Source organism: Pinus tabuliformis, chromosome Q (assembly GCF_031772625.1).
Source record: "Pinus tabuliformis cultivar Carrire ecotype Pingquan chromosome Q, CPIR1, whole genome shotgun sequence".
NCBI classification, from domain to species: Eukaryota; Viridiplantae; Streptophyta; class Pinopsida; order Pinales; family Pinaceae; genus Pinus; species Pinus tabuliformis.
The window spans coordinates 590,904,104-590,923,565 of record NC_142296.1 but is presented as its reverse complement, the minus strand read 5'-3'; the positions used below and the strand labels follow the sequence as shown (position 1 = coordinate 590,923,565).

Here is a 19,462-nt window from a genome sequence, read left to right as displayed (position 1 = left end):
TATTCCTCACAACTCTTAATGCTCTTATACCATATTGGATTTTAAGCACAATAATAAGATCTAGCTCTATAAAATAGTACACTATCATTTACATAATAAGAAAAAGAGATAACAAAATTGCAATTGGAAAATACTAAGTAGCTAAAGAGATAAACTCTTATATATATTACTTCTCCACATGAATACACCTAAATAATCCTCCTTGAGAGGGAACCAATGTGCAGTAATTTGGGGTTCAATAGTGTATGCACACCAAAAAATGGAAAAACACTTTCCCTAATTGGCTAGTAACCTAAAATTAGACTAAGAGACCTTAAAATAGAGTGAGAATATAAAATAGGGTTGAATAAATATAAATGAAGTCAAAATTAATTTAGAATTGAAGTGTAGACTCCCTCATTTATTTCCTAACTCAAAAATAGCAAGAAGCCTCCATAACGCTATAAATCATAGGATAAGATCTATATGTGAGTAGATAAGGTTGTGGATAAAGTACTCCCCCAAACTAAGAGATGATTGTGATTTAGTAATTAGGAACCTTAGGAATAAGGAAATGCAAAATAATACATTTCCATTTCATAGCTTAGTCAGTGCCTATCCATTGCCACATGTCATCCTAGGTGTCACTCCCACTAAAAATTGAATTACTAAAAATAAAAAATAAAATGCTAAAAAATACAAGATGGTCCCAAATGGTAGAAAGTTATAATAGTGAGTGAAGGTGGTCATATGTGCTCCTAATAATGTATGGAAAAGGGTCAAACGATGTCCTATGTAAAGTATTGATGAGTTTGCGAGTGTGCATGTAACCCAACAAATTTAATGTGAATAGGAATGGATTATGTATCCAAGAAAAGTTTATAGCATGGATGAAATTGTTGGTGATGATGCTATCACATGTGAAAGTGATTCATATGAAGACAAGAAAATGATGGTAAAAATGTTGAGAAATAGTTTGGTAAAAGGATCTTAGGAATCTCTACACGACATCAATAAATAAAATAGTATCAAGTTCATTTATAACATCCATGTATGGGTGCACTTGGTTGCTTACGATGCATAAGAGTTGTAAGGAATTGAGGTAAGATTTTTGTAAGTAAAAATTCAAGATATGAATTGACAGGTACAGGAAAATGGCCTCAAACCATTAAAAATAAATTTAATACTTGAATGAAATCATGTGAATTTTAAATTTCATGTCATGTTACATTGGTTATGAGTTCATAACCTAGGGGTCAGAAGATATATTCCTCTTATGGAAATGAATGCTAACATAGATATCCATGTGTGATCCCATGATCTGGTTGGATATGGAAGGGCTATAGCACTATATAAGTGCTCAAAAGTTTCCCTACTTGTAAAAAATCTTTGAACCATAACCACCTTGTCGACACTGAAGAGTACTAAAGGATTATCTTCCTAGTGTTTTTTATGGGTTGAGGAGGAAGGAATCCAAGTGATCGAACAAGTAATATGAAGAGGTTAGATGATGTTTCAATATGTTGGCTATAACTTCCAACTTTCCATGGTGAAATACATAATATAAATATGTGGTAATCTAGAATTAATGCAACGATGCATTGCATGTGCCCCCATGAGTATTGGAACATTAATTTATTGGTAGAATGTTTGATTTCATATATAATGATTGAATATGTTTATAATTCACATATAATGAATTATAATTTCTTTCTATTGAAAATGATAAAAAAGAAGAAGTGATTAAGTTGCGAGCATGATACAATTCTAAGATCATTTCACGGGTTGTTGAAAATGTTGCAATAGTGCACGAATATGGACAATTTGTTTGAATTATTGAAAGTTAATAAGGATTGCAAATAGAAGGTTCTTGAATATGGTAGTGGTAAAATAGAACAAGGAAAATTGACACATATTAATATAAGCACCAAACATTCTGAGAATGAACCTCATGCTTGGGAAATTTGATTTCCTGTATGAAACAAATTCAGAATTTAAATTATGAAGTTTAGTGTGATTATATCTCAAGATGACTATATGTGCATGATACAAATGAGATAATGGATTTTTAAGCTATAAATATAAGGAAGAGGGTCATTTTTATCACATTGGAACCCTATGATTTCCACAAGTTATGCATTTCTAGTGAAATCATATTGGTAAGTTGGCACTCTCCTTACATATGAAAGCCTTGGTGAGATGGATTATGTGAGGGACTATGTAGTGGTGAAGGGGATGTTGAGCCTAGTGGGAAAGAATTTTGAGGGAGGGGAAACTTATAAAAAACATATGATATGGGGAAAGTATATTGAGAGAGAGGAAACTTATAAAAAAAAAACATGTGATATGGTTACTAGAATCAAGAGGGTGTGTTAGAAGTTGGATTCTTGGATATGGTGGCTTTGTGAAGTATACCAATAACCATACAAACAAGTATCAGTTTATGATTTCAACTTACTTTTGAATAAATGTTACATGTTGGATTTGAGAACTTCCATGGATAAGATCATTTTTGTATGATAATGAATAATAACATGTATACTTTGGATGGATAATATAGCAGGAAAACAAGGAATGAAGCTATGAATAGATTACCTGGAAAGAAGAGCACCAAAAGGAAATAGAGCTCAAGGAAAAAGACATGGCACAAGTCCAATGGAATTGTTTTAACATAGAAGAAAAAAACGTAGGATATAGAAGATGCAATGCAAAAGGAATGCTCACAACTATTTTGAAATTTTGAATACTTTATTATTGCAGCTAGAGTTCCTAGAGCCAACTCTCTAAGGCATTCTATCTTAGTAGTGTTGGAGCCCTAGAAGGGAAGTGGTATAGCGTAATGAACTACATTGTAAAGGAGATACACTTCCTTAAGTTGTACAAGGTGAGGGGATTGAGAGCTTGTTGGTTGGAATTGTTGGAGTTAATAAACTATGAAATTGTTACATCTTAGGAGTGGGATAGGGACTACAATAGAGAGAAGAGGGTACACTTTCTTAGGTTATGTAGGTTGAAGGGAATGATATATTGTTGGTTGGAATTATAGTAAGAGTTAATAAACTATGAAATTGTTGTCGCTAAATTTCCTATAGTCGCAACTTTGAGACTTCCTATCCAATCTTTGTCAGATCCCTAAAGGGGATGAGCATGTTCCAATGGAATGTGGTTTAGAGAAAAAAATGTATTCCTTGTGTTGTACATAATGAGAAAAATGAGAGATTGTTGGTTAGAATTTCTACAAGATTCAATAAATTATGAAAATATAACAATTAGAGTTCCTAGAGCCATAACTCCTAAGAGTTCCTAGCTAGTCTATTCCAGAGCCATAAAAGGGTAGAGGTATAGCCTAAGGGACTGCAAAGAAGAGAACATGGTGAACTTCCTTTGTTTGTGTATACTAAGTGGAATGGGAGATTGTTCATTGAAACTAACACAATAGTTACTAAGTTGTGAAATTAGTATGTATGTTTCAAGTTGGAGAGTCTGTGTTGATAACGGCTTAGAGATCCTAGCATTATAATGTGTATGTACCATCTATATAGTAAGATGCACTAAGAATAGTGAAAAAGGGGGGGATTAGGGTATAGCATCCCTAATTAAAATCCTTGTAAATTATAATGTAATTGTATAATTGTGCTTAGACTAGTGAGCCAATATGTTATTGGCCATGAGGAATCTATTGATCAATATGGCCAAGGGCCAACCTATGTAAATTTTTTATATTAAAATTATTAATAAAGTAAACCACTAGATCGAATAGAATAGGTATGAACATGTTCGGAGGGTATTTTTCCACAAGAGAATCATAGCCAAGTCATTACATTATTAATGTTTCCCTCCTTTGGATTATCAAAATAATTGTTTAATGAATGTAAGAGTAGTTGGAGGGGAAGGTAATTTCACCAAATTATGATAGAATGGGATAAGTACAATATTCTTGGGAAATGCATGAGGGTCAAAAATTGGCATCAAAGAAAAGGAATTTTGAGTGGATATTATGGGAAAGGAGAGAGATGGTTGTTGGGAAAGAGCACCATCCATGTTGAGTATGAAAACAACTTTGTGAGCACTGAGTTTATGCTATGAGAATTAACTTTTGTGCCTATGAGAATTAGGTTGTGTATCTATGGGTGTTAGGTTGGGTGCCTTTGAAGTGTTTTCTAATGAGGAAATGGGTCAAAGTCCTTGAGAAGGACATTGTGAGAACTCCTAGAATAGTTGAGAATTCTTGGAATCCTTAGCTACAATATTTCATAGCCAACCATGCATTGGAGCCCTAGAGGAAGTGGGATATCTTAAGGAATCACATGGAAAAAAAATGGATCCCATTATTTTGGTTTTGTGCGTTGAGGGGAAAGAGAGCATGCAGATTGGAACCATTGTTGGAGTAATAATGTGGGTTTTAGGAAACTAAGTGTGGATAGGGGACAACCAAGAGATATAGACGCCCTTGTAGACTTAGTCCAAGCTCAAGGGTGGATTTCTATTGAGAAAAAAAAGGGAAAACAAGCCTATGGGTGGGATGGACATCCCTTGTATGCATGCAATCAATTTTCTATTAAAATATATGTTACCTTTCCAATTTTATTAGGTTCATTTTATTATGTAAATGTTTTTCTTGAGTGTTGCTATATTTGCTTGAATGAGGTGCATTCATGAATTTCAAATTTGTTGTTAGATGCATGAACAAATCTAGGCATGTTGTCAATGTGAATTTTATTTCCACCACAGAATAATTATTTGGCTTTTATTAGGTGGTTACTTTACAAAGTGGTATCAAAGTACTTTGTTTTTTCTTATAAATTAATACAATACATGTAATCCTCCTTATGGAAGGTGTATCTTAGAGTACTTTGTATTAGAGATTAGCTTATTGAGAGGTCACTCTACCTTAAGTGACAAATGAATAGGAGTGAATTCTTGCCATTAAAGGATAATTGTATGGTGTTTCTCTACATTAAGGGTAATTTCACAATTAATGCAATGAGAATTCATCATATACTTCTTTTGATTCGAGCTTAAGTGTTAAAGATCATCACAAAAATCATCCCCCTTATATTTGCAAGGTGGTTTGAGGTTAAACATCATCTCACCACTTCCATCCATGAACATTATCAAGATATATAAACAAATCTTCATCTTAACATCCTTGTTTCTTTCCAATCTATAAATAGATCTAGTGGAAACATATTGACCTAAATGAAAAGCTAAGGAGCCATGATCAAGTATTGATCCTTACCTAGGGAAACTTCCAAACAACCTTGACTGTTCATTTCGAATTATGTCCATGCAAGTCAAAAGAGTTATCCAGCTGTTTCACAAACCATAATTATAAATATGGCAAGTCTAAGATACATGCCCTATTATTGTAGGGTCGTGAGAAGCAATCTAAGGAACACGCCCTGTTATCATAGGGCCATGAGAACCTTGACCCTTCATTCGCAAAGAACTTGAACTCTTTCCAAGACAAATCATACATAAACAAATACATAATCGAACATTGTGGTTTTATTGTTTAAGCTGTAGTAAATTTTGGCTCCAAAGTTGATATTGCTTCCAACAAAACATTGACATGTTGTTTCCCATTTTACTTGTAAACATTTGCATGTTATTTCCAATATTTTGTAGATATTGTTCTTGCTTTTTAATGTTTTTTTTCATTCTATACAATAGTTTTAATGTGATTATTCATTTTTACAATAGTTACACGTTTATTATGTTAGGGTGATGTATCAACTTAAATCACAATTTATACTTATTTCTCATATACTTCTTAGACTTAGACTTTGCCATATATATATATATCTAAAAACAAGCCAACACCTATTTTCATAGGAATCTCTCAATTGAGTTTCAAAAATGATTCAAATTCATTTATGAGATTTCAATGGATTGTTTACACAATTTTGTTAATAATATTTTTGTAAATGGATAGCTTTGAATAATAGTTAGATAAGTAAATTATTTTTCATTTAACTGCAAAACTAATATCAACCCATGCTCAACTTAATTTTAATAAATAATAATAACTTTATTTTAAAACAGGATTAAAGAAAGTCTTTGAAATAAAAAGTGAACATAATATAAAACATTAACCGCATATTACTTGGAGAGTTATATTGGACAGGAAGCAAATAACAACTTTATTTCAAAGCAGCCTCTGCCTACAGCTACCATTTTTTTTGGTTAAAAGGCTCAACATAATGTATCACATTAAACAAATATATTATAGAGCTTGGTTATATACAGAAGGAGCACTTGTGATCCAATTTTATACTAATTTCTTGTTTTGCAATTTGCTTCTGATTCACAATGTTTCGATTCACATGGAACAATATGGAAATATAATTTTTGTTTTCTCAACCTTGAATAAAGAATTTAATTCATATTCTTTAAACTTTATTGATTTTAAATTCAATATCTATTTTTTCAATTTTATATACACAATTCACTTCCAAAAACTATCAATATTTTTTCAATTTTATATACACAATTCACTTCCAAAAACTATCAATAAAATACCTGAATAACTATAAAAATCTAGACTCAAAAATCCATATTAATTTTTTTTGCATATCCAGTTAAAATTAAATTGAAGTACCAACTTTCCAATGCAATTAAAGGAGCAGTCATGATAAATCATACAGCATGTGTTCGATAAAAGGACTAGAGTTCAAGAAAATAAATACAAGTTTTAAAGTTAAATTTATGTTATAATATAACATGTGCGCATAAAAAAAATCAGTCAAGATTTATGTAATTTTAGATTTATTATGTGTCTTGAGGGATCAAATTTCTTGAGGTGCAAATTTTTTTTCAAATTTTACTTTAAAAAAAGATTCGCATTTTTAGGGATTTGATCTCTCTTGGCCCTTGATATATCCAAAGTTAGTGCAAACTTTTTTTCAAACTCCACAATCTAAAAACATATTTGCACTCTAGGGATTTGATACCTCTCACGGCATGATAGATCCAAAGTTAGATAGACAAACACACTTACACATTATATTTAGCTGTAGAATCCAAAACTTACACATCATATTGGACTGTAAAATAAGCCTCTCCGCACAATAAAAATTACTGATAAACCAGATAAATTTTATAATATAATATAATAGAAAATAAAAATAACCAAATAACAGGTTTTAGAAAATAAAAATAACCAAACTATCCTTTCCTGGAATTGCACTGCACATTCTTCTATGAAACCCTCTGTGTGAATCGTTGATGATTATCATTGAACAAAGTACGAGCACACATCAGATTCAACTGGCACTTCATTCATGTGGGCCGAGAGATGCCTTGATTCTGAGATTGTTCACCAATAGTTCAAGGTCGAACTGTCCACAGGTCGATTGACTGCACTCAATGAGCCACAGCGATTCCTCAAAAATCTCCACAGCGCAGGGCACCGTCAAACCCTCTTTCTGCTTGAAACCATATTCTTCATGGGCCTTATCGAGCAGCATATGGAAGATCGGATGCGATAAATACACAGTGGGAATCACAAATCTTTTGCGTTCTTCCCCAACATAAACAGCCAAGCATCCTTCAGGGATTTCGTCGTCACTGTAAGGGCTGGAACCCTTTCTGTTCAGATACTTGGGCCACGTCTGAGAATCAACACTTAGAGATCTGTAATGATGTTTCCCTTTAGATTGAGATGACCCCAACCCTCGAACCATTTTCGTTAAATTCTTCACAGAATCTAGCCTCGCTAGATTCTTCACAGAATTCAGTCTCCTGAGGCTCATGGCTCACAGTGTGCACCAGAGAAAGAAGATTTCGGTCCCTTCTGTTAAAGCAGACTAAAACCCATTAAAGAAAGGAATTCCACACACACTATAGAAGCTAACAACTTCCCAGAAGACATCGATGCAATCCAGAAACAACAATTTTTATTCAAGAACTAGTGCAGATCTCTGTAAACCGGAGATTAATGAACAGAGACTCCAAATCTACAGAGATGATCTCGTGGGCGCTGAGAGGAGAAATATAGGCGCGCTTTTGAGCTTTTCGGCGTTTATTCTTCGTATACAGAAAGAAAGGCGAAAAATGGTGTAAATCTTATGTTATTTCTGCATATTAATGGCCATCTAAATCTCCCAAAATCAATCGGCCCAGCTTTAACGCTCGAGCCAGTGTTAATTTCCCAAACTGGAGTTTGGAATAAAATCCTCCCTAGCGAAGACATAGTCGCTCGTGTTGGCCGGCCTAATGGGGTAGATAAATAGAGTCAACAACATTGGACATTGGAATTTTGTGATAGTATTGGAATTTTGTGAAATAACTATTTGGTGGTTTATTTTATTTTATTTTATTTATTTAGAGTTTTATTTTTAGAAAAAGAATTATTGTTAAATTTTGATTTGTGTTGTTTAAATTAATTTTTTTATTATAGAGTATTTTGAAAAATATTTAAAATAATTAGATTATGAATAATTTTATAATTTTAACTGATTGGGAGAGTTTAATAGTAACTTCCGCCATTAAGGTTCCAGTATCATGAGGCAATTATAATTGTATGTATGATGACGACTATGTTGTATATATTTGACGTATGGAAGTAAGTTTCTTCTAAAATTTAGCACCTTTTTGAAATTAGATTATGAACCATTCATTCTTAAACTTGTAATTTCAATAAATTTTTATAAATTTCTAAACAAATTAGATTAGACAATAAACCAAAAAATCTTTCCAAAAAACAACGTATTTATATGCCGTTAAACTTTTTGAAATTGAAATTCCGGCAAAAATAAATCAAATCAGCTCAATTACCGATTCTCCTGGTTACTTAAAAAAAATAATTAAAAAAAACATGAAGAAAACGCTCAATTACCGATTCTCCTGGTTACTTACAAAAAAAATAATTAAAAAAACAGGAAGACAACACGCCTTTTGTTGGAGATTCAGCGGGATCACGGTGGATTCGATGCTTAACCGACTTAGTTAAATGATCAGATCCGCCGCAAATTTCTCTCACCATAAATTCACGCGCACAATCCAGAGGGCAAATCCCTCTTTCCATTTTCGTATCCCCTTTTGCGAAGGAAAATGCAAATATCAACTTAATGTTAAAATAGGATAGCGTTGTCTCATTTAAACTATTCATTACTAAATTAACAGTAGGGAAGAAGTCAATTAAGTGCGGTGAAATGTCAACTGAGTATATCCAATCTGGTTGGGAACTCAGTTTTGGGTTCCAGTTTTATTGACCTGACTATATATATTGAAATATGTGGATTATTTTTAATGGAAGTGTCTATAGTGTAATTTTTTGGGTTTTGATGTCGAAATCCGGTGGAAAAAATTGAGGTGAAATCTTGATTTGTGTTATTTAAATTAGTTTTTTGAGTGTATATATAGATTCAGCACCATGAAAAATTCTTAGGGTACTTCTATTGTGTAGGGTTTACCCATCAAGCTTGTGATTTCAATGAATTCTTGCCGCATTTTAGAGAAATTAGACCAGAAAAATCCACGGAAAAACTTCCAAAAAGTCGCACTAAAAACAACTCCATTCTTAATTATGTTGTATCATATGATATATTATATAGATTTTTTTAATTAAATAAGAAAAGAAAAATGTATTTAAAAAGAATAATAGTAATGAAAAGTATTGCCATGCACTCATAATTTTTGTTTATTTCTAAGATCCATGCATCTGGACAGTAATAGGTTTCTGAACAATTTGCATCAAGGCCTCATGCCTTTGCCTGTATCCGGATTTTTATATTCTCTTAATATAAATTATGAATCCGGATTTTTATATTCTCTTAATATAAATTATGAAGCTTTTTCTTTCTGAAAAAAAAGTAATGAAAAGTATAATAAATACTAATTTTATTTTGTTTAATCTTAATATTTAAAGAGTATAAGATTGATTTCAGATATATGGTTATTGTTATTATATTATATTATATGGACGCCTTTCTTATCTATGAGTTAAATTGGAATAAAAAATATTAATATTTTTCCAATTTAGATTTTAGATCAAATTTGATGAGTATTTATTTATTTTTATTTTATTTAAAGATATTTGTTTAATTTTTTAAATATTTAAATCAATAAATATATCATAAATTTATTTAAATTCATTTAATTTATATTAATGAGTTTAAAAAGGGTGTTTGAAATATTTGATGGCTTAATTTATTTAGTTGAAATTAGGAAATATAATTTTAAGTAAGATTGAGATTTTCCATTATTTAAATGCATAAATAGCTTTAGTACTCTAAAAATACTTTTAGTTACTTGGATTATAAAGATCAAATTTATCGTTCTATGAAATATCTCATAAAAATTTAAGTAAAATTCACCAAAAAAATATTAATAAGTACTATTTTAAAATCTTTAAACATCATTAATTATGTCTAATTAATACTTAAAACCCTTAAATTAATAATATAAATAGTACTTAAAATGATTAAATCCACCTCTTTTTTCTCAAATCCAAATTAACCTAAAAGTTAAAATTGAAGTTGATTGCTCGGCTACGTGACCTAGCTCCCCTAAGCTCCTGCGCCGCACCTGTGTTGCGCACGCCTGCTACAGAGCAGCTGCGGCCCTCCTGGCAGCCATGCCTAGCGATGGGGATTTAGAACCCCCCCTCTCCCTCCTGAAGTCCTCGATTTTCGAAAAATGGTTGATGCATGCAGCAAACGTCCTCCCTCTGCACAACAACAGAAATTTGTCAAGAAAAAAGACTGCATCCCCACGGTGGCCCTCCCTGAGGAAGAAACTTGTCGCTCTGCATTGAATCTAGCCGATAGAGGGCTCATTGGGCAGTTCACCGGCCTCTGGCCATCGCCCAAATCTGTTGAAGACTGGATCAAGAGAAACTGGTCCCCTCTGATCAAGGAAGGAATCAAATCATATTTTGTAGGTAAAGGCTTCTTTGTATTCGTGTTCGAATCAGCAGAAGACCGGAGTCTCATCTTCAGGAACGGGCCATATTTCATGGGGCCGCAGGGATTATATTTAAATAAATGGTCTCCAGATTTTGATCTGACCCAGGATGTTCCTTCTGTGGTTCCAGTGTGGGTGCGACTTCCCCATCTTCCCCTGCATTGCTGGAGTCATAAATCTCTCCAAATTATCGGCAACTCCCTTGGTAAATACATTGATCAGGCTGTAAGGAAAGATCAGTACTCCTGTGCCAGGAATATGCGTGGAAGTAGATCTGGAAGAAGGACTACTTGAAGCAATAAAACTCACAGTGGCTGGATGGTCCCATATTCAAGAGCTGGATTACGAGCAGATCCCCTTTAAATGCAGACACTGCCATGGCTATGGACACTTTGCAAAATACTGCAAGAAAAAAGCGGAAGAGCAGAGCCACACCCCCAAGGGAGATCAATGGATCTCAGTTCAGAAAATGGGCCATGCAAAAGTAGGTGGGAAAGGAGCTACAAAGGGGAATAACCAAGAAAAACCCAGCAATGAAAATGGAACCCCTCAGAACCTGGATGAGATCCCAATCCCCAAAGGAACCTCTCCACCAGATCCCCCAGAAACTGATCTGACTACTCCAGCACAGGTCGAAGATCCACATGCAAATAAAGATGGAGGCGGAGATGTCTCGTCTGGTTCTCCTCAGGGTAGCCCCTCCATGCCTTCGTATGCAGATATAACAAAGAAGAAAAAAGTGCCAGAACCCTCAGACTCCTCAGAGGATGAGACCTATGAGAGACCCTCGAAGAAAACAGGTAGGAAGACCCACAAAGCAGTCAGGGAGGAGGAGGCAGAACGCCTAAAAATGCAAGGCAGCCAGTCCACAATAGAGATGACTATAGGAAGAAATACTAGAGGAAGATCCACTAAGGGAGGAATCCCAAATCCCTCGCCAGGTAAATAATGTGTATAGTCTCTTGGAACTGCAGAGGCCTGGGGACCCAACCAAAAATTGAAGCGGTCAAAGATCTGATGAAAATAGAGCCCTCAGATATCCTCTTGCTCCAAGAGACCAAAATCGAAGGGCAAGCCCTTATGGATATCAACAAGTCTAAATGGAAGAAGAACGAAGGCATAGCAGTCAGCTCAAGGGGAACTTCGGGAGGCGTTGCAACTCTCTGGTCGGAAGATCAGTTCCACCTGTTGAACTCCCATGAGACCCAACACTGGATCTTCACTGAGCTCAAGCACCTTGAAAGTAAGTTAACTATAGCCTTATTCAATCTCTATGTTCCTGTCATTTATGCAGAAAAAAGAGAATGCTGGAATACTCTCTCGGTTTTCTTAGATATCCACTCCCTAAATAACATCATCCTGGGAGGAGACCTTAACTTAGTCATGAAGCCAAAGGAAAAAAGGGGGGGAAACAACAACAGAGATCAGCTGCTGCCTTTGGTAGAGGAATTAATGCAGTAGAGGGACCTGCTAGATTTTGCCCCGGTGAGAGGCAAATATACTTGGACCAATAATAGAACTAGGCCTGACCATATTGCTGCCCGGCTGGATAGATTTCTAATCCAAAGCTCCATGTTGTTGGAAAACCTCCTTATCTCATCAAAAATTCTCCCCAAACTCTCCTCAGATCATAAGCCAATTCAACTCCTTATGGTCCCTGAGGAAGACCTTGGGCCTATCCCCTTTAAATTCAATCCTCTCTGGATTGAAAAAGCAGGCTTTCTGGACACTATCCAATCGGCTTGGGATATCCCCATCAATGGATCCCCAAGCTATGTGTGGGAGCAAAAATTAAAAGCCACCAAAAAAGCCTTAAAAGAGTGGCTAAGGAAACTCCCCAACCCCTCTACCCAGCAGAGAAAAGATGAAGTTCAGCAGCTGGAAACTTTGCAAATTGGAATGGAAGGTCTCCACATTACCCCTGAAATTTTAAACAAAGAGGCAGCTTATGAAAGAAATACCCATCAAGCTTTCAAAAGGGAAGAAGAGCACTGGAGGCTCAAATCTCGCAGTATATGGTTAAAGGAAGGAGATCGAAACACCTCTTTCTTCCACCGCCAGTATAAAGCCCACCTATCTCGAAATCACATCACTGAGATCAAGAATGAAGAAGGACAGATTTGCAACAAATTTGACCAAATTAAAACTGTAGCTGAAAACCATTTTAAAAATCTCTATGGCTCAAGGAATGAAGGTAGCATAGAAGACACTGAAGATCTCCTCTCCTATATTCCCCACCTCATCACCCATGAGGACAACCAGGCTTTACTGAAACCCTTATCTGAAGAATAAATCATCAAGGTCATATGGGCAATGGAATCAGATAACACCCCTGGGCCAGACGGATTTACAATACACTTCTACAAAGTCTGCTGGGACATCATCAAAACATATCTGCTGAAAATGATACAAGGTTTTTTTGGAAAAGCCAAGGTTGGGGGAGGCATCAACTCCACCTTTCTTGCTCTAATTCCAAAAGAGGCTAACCCGGAAACTTTCGGCAGGTTTAGGCCCATCTCTCTTTGCAACGCCTCCTACAAAATCTTGTCCAAAATCATTGGAAATAGAATCAAACCCATACTTGACAAATTAATATCCAGCGCCCAAGGGGGGTTCGTCAAAGGCAGACACATCTTGGACAACATCATTCAAGTGCAGGAAGCTATCCACTCTAGCAAACAGAGGAAAGAGAAGGGGATGTTGATCAAGCTTGACATGGCTAATGCATTCGACAGAGTCAACCACTCCTTTCTTCTCCAAGTCCTCCGATCCTTCGGCTTCCCTACTCAGTTTATCAATCTCATTAAAGCATGCATCTCAAACCCTTGGATAGCCCCCATGGTCAACGGCCGCCCAACATCCTTCTTCCAAGCCCATCGTGGACTAAGGCAAGGTTGTCCACTCTCACCTTTTCTGTATATACTCATGGCAGATACTCTCAGCAGGAAGCTGGCTGCAGAAATGAACACTGGTGATCTCCCAGGAATCCGAACTGCAAATGCTCTCAAGCCTATAAATCATGCTCTCTTTGCAGACGACTCCCTACTCCTAGGCAGAGCCTCTACTAGAATAGCAGCTAACTTCGATTCTGTGCTAAAAAGTTATTGCAGAGCTTCAGGAGTTGTGATAAATGACAAAAAGAGTTCGATCTATGGATGGAATGTAAGCCAACACAATCTCAACACCATAGCCCAGATTCTTGGTTTTGAGTGCTTCGCCCATTGGGATAGCATCAAATACCTCGACTTACCTCTCACATCTGGTGTCAACAACAGATCTCTGCGGCAGGGCATCATTAGCAAAATTAAAGACAAGATCACCTCCTGGGGAGGTTACTGGCTCACCAAGGGAGGGAAAACTATCTTACTTAAATCTGTCTTATCTGCTCTCCCCATATATCAAGCCTCTTTCCTTCTGGCTCCGAAACACATAATGGAACAGATCTCATGTCTCCTGAGATACTTTCTCAGGAAAGGAGGCAGAGGCAATCACAGTAAATTGCATTTGGAAAACTGGGATCTTGTCAAGCGGCCAATATTGGACGAAGGTCTACAGATTAGAGACCCCACTTTATCTAATCCGTCACTTGGATGCAAGCTCCCTTGGAAAATATATTCAGATCCCACACATCCTGTCAGTGAAACGCTCACCTCCAAATATGCGCAGGGGATCTCTCTCAGGCATCTGTCGGCAAATAATACTCTCGCAGGCACACATACCTGGAATTTCTGTAGGAAATGCATCAGCAGTTTCAGGAAACAATTGTATCGCATACCTGGCAACGGGGAGAAAATCCTACTCTGGAAAGATCGCATCATGAATAGCCCCCCTCTTAACTCCCACGAAGAAATCCGCGAGCTAAGAGAATGGCTCCACAGAGCAGGTATAAGAAAGCTGAATGATATCTCCGCATGGGATAGTAAAGGGAATTGGACTAACTGGGTAGTCCCTCCCGTTCTGGCGCAGCTCCACTATCAACTCACAATCCTCAAAAGGCTGCTCTCAAACGCAGCGCCGGTCCATCGCAACAGCGCAGACAGATGGGGGTGGGGTGATTCTGGATCTTATACTTCAGCTTTGGGTTACATTGCCCTACAACCCAAAAAAGACAGACTGAGAACTCCAGCGTTATGGAAACAGGTTTGGAGCACCAATGGGTTACCCAAAGTCAACTTCTTTTTTTGGATTCTTATGCAGAATAAACAGCTCACAGGGGATAATCTGTCAAAACGTAATATCGCTGGGCCTCATAGATGCGCAATGTGCAGAAACTCTGGAGAAACAGCCTCTCATCTGTTCATTGATTGTGATTTTGCCAAAGAAGTTTGGAAATTAACTCTTCTTGGACTGCACGCCTCCCCTCCCCAGCACAGCTCCGTGGCAGATCTCTTTACTGAATGGTTTCAATGTTACCCTCATAATATCCCCAATAAATCCCTTTGGTTTCACATTTGGCTCTCCATCCCCAAATTTGTATGTTGGGAAATCTGGCTTGCCCGGAATGACTCGATCTTCAACAACTCTACACGCTCTCCTGCTAAATCTGCCTCAATTGCAAAAGCTTTTCTTCTTGAAACTGTTCTCCCGCATTCCCAAAAATCAGACTCCTCCCTCCTCCCCTCAGAAAAGGTATGGCTGAACCTTCATAGCCCTCATCCCATAAGCAAAGCCCATTCCCTCCCCCTTCCCCTCCCCATTCCATCTTGGAAAATTAGAGAACCTGAAGCTGCCTTTCAAACTTGGTGGAAGATCCAGAACACAACTTCAATCTTTTTCGACGGTGCCTCCAAGGGAAATCCGGGGGCTGCGGGAGCTGGAGGAGTCATCTACTTCTCAGGCAATCCTAGAAAAGTTCGCTTTTGCTGGGGGCTTGGTATTCGCACAAACAATCAGGCAGAGCTCCTTGCTCTCACAAAACCCTGCCAAATAGTCCGGGACAAAGGCATCAAAGAATGCCAAGCATTCGGAGATTCCGAAATCCTCATTAAGAAGATCATCTCGGACGATCAGTTCAACAACGTTATTCTCAACAAGTCTCTGAAAAGGTTAAAGATAATTCTGCAAGATTTCACTTCCTTCAAAATATATCATATTCTCAGAAGTTTGAATAGTGAGGCAGATGAAATGGCAAACAAAGGATGTCTCTTAGCACCGGGAGCTCTCAACATCAATGATAAAAGCGCTACCTCATATTGTATTCCTTAATTCAAGCGCAAAATTGAACAAGAAGCATTTAGATGCAAAGAAAAGTTGTGTAAAGACGGTTGATTAGGCTTAGGCCCAACCATACCTCAATAATAAATTATACCCGTTACAGTTAATTTTTTTTTTATTAAATCCACCTATAACTTGTAAATATCCCCATACATAAAAGGTAAGCCTTTGAGTAGTGTTGAAAAGTCCCTATATGTGAACTGCTCACTACAATGTTACCTCCTTTGCCACTCTGTCAAATATAATTATTTTATTCCAATTCAAATGGTAGAAAAATTATAATCTTACTTTTCATTATTGAAAGATGAGAGGTGATCTAGTTATTAAATATATATGTATCAATTTATTTGTGGATGTGTAAACATCACATTCTTATCATTCATATTTTTCATATAATGAGAAAAATAAATATAAAACATTTTATTTTAAAAATAAATATAAAATATCTGTAAAATAAATTTATAAAAAAAATATTTAATAAATAAAAATGCTTATCAAATTTATAATTTATTTAAAATATTTAAAAAATAATATTAAAATGGTAAAAAAACAATATTTTAAAAACACAAGTTAGAAACACATAAATTGAATTTTGAGGACTAAGAGACCGTCTGCTACTATGGTGTCAAAATTGGAGAGTTGCTATCATTTGGCCGGAATGCGTGGGATCATAAGGAATGATGGAGAGCCTGCTTTACTTTCCGAAATAGTCTAATTAATAATTATTTTGCATTTTCCAATTAAAAAACTAAAAAATAATTATAAGTATATATTTTTTGAAATATATATTTTAAAATTGTGATTTAGTTATTAATAATTATTAATATTAAATAGATAGTAGAGATTTAAATTTTATAGAATATTTTGGAAAATTTTAATAATAATCACAAATCAAAAGTTGGACATAGTTATGTTTTATTTACTTTTTAATTAAATTTATTGATTAAAAAAATGTTATATGAACATGTTTATTGGATATGGGTATTAGTAAGTCATGATATTAGTCCATGGTATTGTAACAAAACCAATTTAAATATTAAAAATATTTATGATAAAACAAAAGTGAATCTCTATGGTTAAAAATTTTGTTACAAGATTTTTTTAATGTACATATGTTTAAGTTATATATAAATTATTTTTATAATTAATAAAAATAATAATAATGAATTAAAATAAAGCTATAATTTAGTTAATTTTTATGATTGTATTATGTGATAAGTGTTTTGACCCCTATAAATATTTGATGATGATGATTAACATCCACCGAGACCAAACTTTGGACTATCAGACCTAAAGAAACGAATTATTTAGTTTGATTTAAGATTTTATTCCTATGCTCAAAAAGCTTGGAGAGAAGCCTCCTGAAATCACTGTAATTTTGACAACGTAAAAGACTAGGAAGGTCAGTATTGCAACAAAGATTTTGAAACTAAGATCTATTGTGGTTGTACGCGGGGCACTCTAAGAGGAAGTGATTTTCACCCTCGATGTTTGTCCATGGTGTTTTAGGAACTGCCTAATGACCCGTTTCACTATGGAGCTCATGAGAGTTCATTCTAATCTTGGCTATACTAATTTTCTTCTTTGAGCTAGATAAAATAGAGAGATACTTTTGATATTCTAGGGTGGGCTTGATGACCTCCTCATAATATCTTAATTTTCTTTTAACTGCTAAATCTTTCTCACACCACATTTTTTCTTTGAAATGGTTTAACCAGGCCCTAGTGTCTTTATACCAACCTCGTTTGAGCCTTAGGTGGTTTTGGCTGGAATTTAAAGCTAGCTTAGGAAGTCTATGGTCTCCTATGTTATTGAGTTTGTGTTTGTACAACAGAAGCCTAGTCATAGCTAGGCTCTCGATAAGGGAAAGACCCACTTCTATAAGGAGAATATGATACGGTGTGTTTCTTTTAATTTTTAGGTTATACATTATAAAATGCTTCTCGATTTGCTCAATATTTCTCCAGGATTCTCTAGAGATGCTACAACCCCAAACCTCACATCCATATAAGATAACCGGAGTGACTAAAGCTTCAAAGAGGAACTCCTCTCTATCCCACATTACGAGGTTTGCCGTTTTACAATTATTTTAAAGACCAAAATAAGCTTTCCATCCCCCATTAATCCTTTTCTCAATGCTATAGTTCCAGTTGAGCTTGTGATGAATATCAATTCCTAGGTACTTGTAGGAAGACACTTCCTCCAAGTTACTATTGTCATACATAAAATTAGCGTAAGTGTCCTTCTTGGATTTGATAATCATAACCTTTGCTTTGTCAGTGTTAACAATCATACCCATGGGAGAGAATAAATCCTTAAGAAGTATAAGTTGCTTATCAAGATCAGATGGGCACCTTGCGAGAAGAACAATATCATCAGCGTAGAGAAGAAGGATGATGACTATCCCAGCTAAGATCGTGCCAGCACATCCTGCTTCCTCTAAACAACCTTCTAGCTTGTCGATGTAAATGCCAAATAGGGTAGGGGAGAGGGGGAAACCTTGTTTAACTATGATGTTACACTTAATATCTTTCGACCACCCCTCATTGCTCTTTAACTTGGCAATTACATTCTCGTATAACCTTATAGCGGCAGCTCTCAACTCAAAAGGAACCTTTAGCTCTTCTAATATGTTCCAAAGGTTGTTTCTAGGAACCGTATCGAAAACCTTTCTAAAGTCCACAAAGCAACAAAAGAGATTGGATTTATCATTGCGGCATTCCTCCACAATGATCCTAAGTGTAACGAGGTGGTCAGTTGTTGAGTGTTGCTTTCTAAAACCCGCATGGCCTTTAGCCTGCTTACCTTCACTTTCAAGCCATATGCTCAACTTCCTTTCCAAAATAATACCATATAACTTGGCTAGAAGAGGGTTGATCATAATTGTCCAATAATTAGAGGGGTTATTTGTATCCCCACTTTAAAAAGTAGGGATAATGAGGCTTTGAGTCCATGGTTTAGGGAACCCTTGCTTGACCGCTTGATTCAACCATTTAATTTATATAGCTACAATAGTTATTAATAAATTATAAAGAGAATTGAATGAATCGAATAGGTAAATCTAACTACTTAACAATATCCATATTTGATATGTAAACTTTACTATTTATTAAATGTGATATTATGTTGTAGTATTATTATTCTTTAATGTCATTTTTTTTGGAATTTACATTATTATTTTTATTTGAAAATACAAGTATTTTAATGTTGTGGGTTTGCTTGGATGGAATTGAGGGGCCCCACCTTTTCACCAAGTGTAGAGATCATCTTACCAATCCTATCAAATGTTTGGAAGTTTTGATAGGCCCTTTAGATAAAAGCGATAGAAACTTATGGGATTAGTTAGGGATTATCAGCCAAT

At 35.5% G+C, this 19,462-nt stretch overlaps 1 protein-coding gene across 1 annotated transcript; it reads right to left on the bottom strand.

Moving 5' to 3' along the window:
• Positions 1-7,039: 7,039 nt before the first annotated feature.
• LOC149220834 (auxin-responsive protein SAUR32-like) lies at positions 7,040-8,154 on the bottom strand. Its single transcript, XM_089382865.1, has one exon. The coding sequence runs from the start codon at positions 7,731-7,733 to the stop codon at positions 7,257-7,259; it is 477 nt and encodes a 158-aa protein (XP_089238991.1). The 5' UTR covers positions 7,734-8,154; the 3' UTR covers positions 7,040-7,256.
• Positions 8,155-19,462: the final 11,308 nt, after the last annotated feature.

Excerpts from the sequence above, each read along its gene's own strand:
- LOC149220834 (XM_089382865.1), bottom strand. The coding sequence starts at position 7,733 with ATGAGCCTCAGGAGACTGAATTCTGTGAAGAATCTAGCGAGGCTAGAT.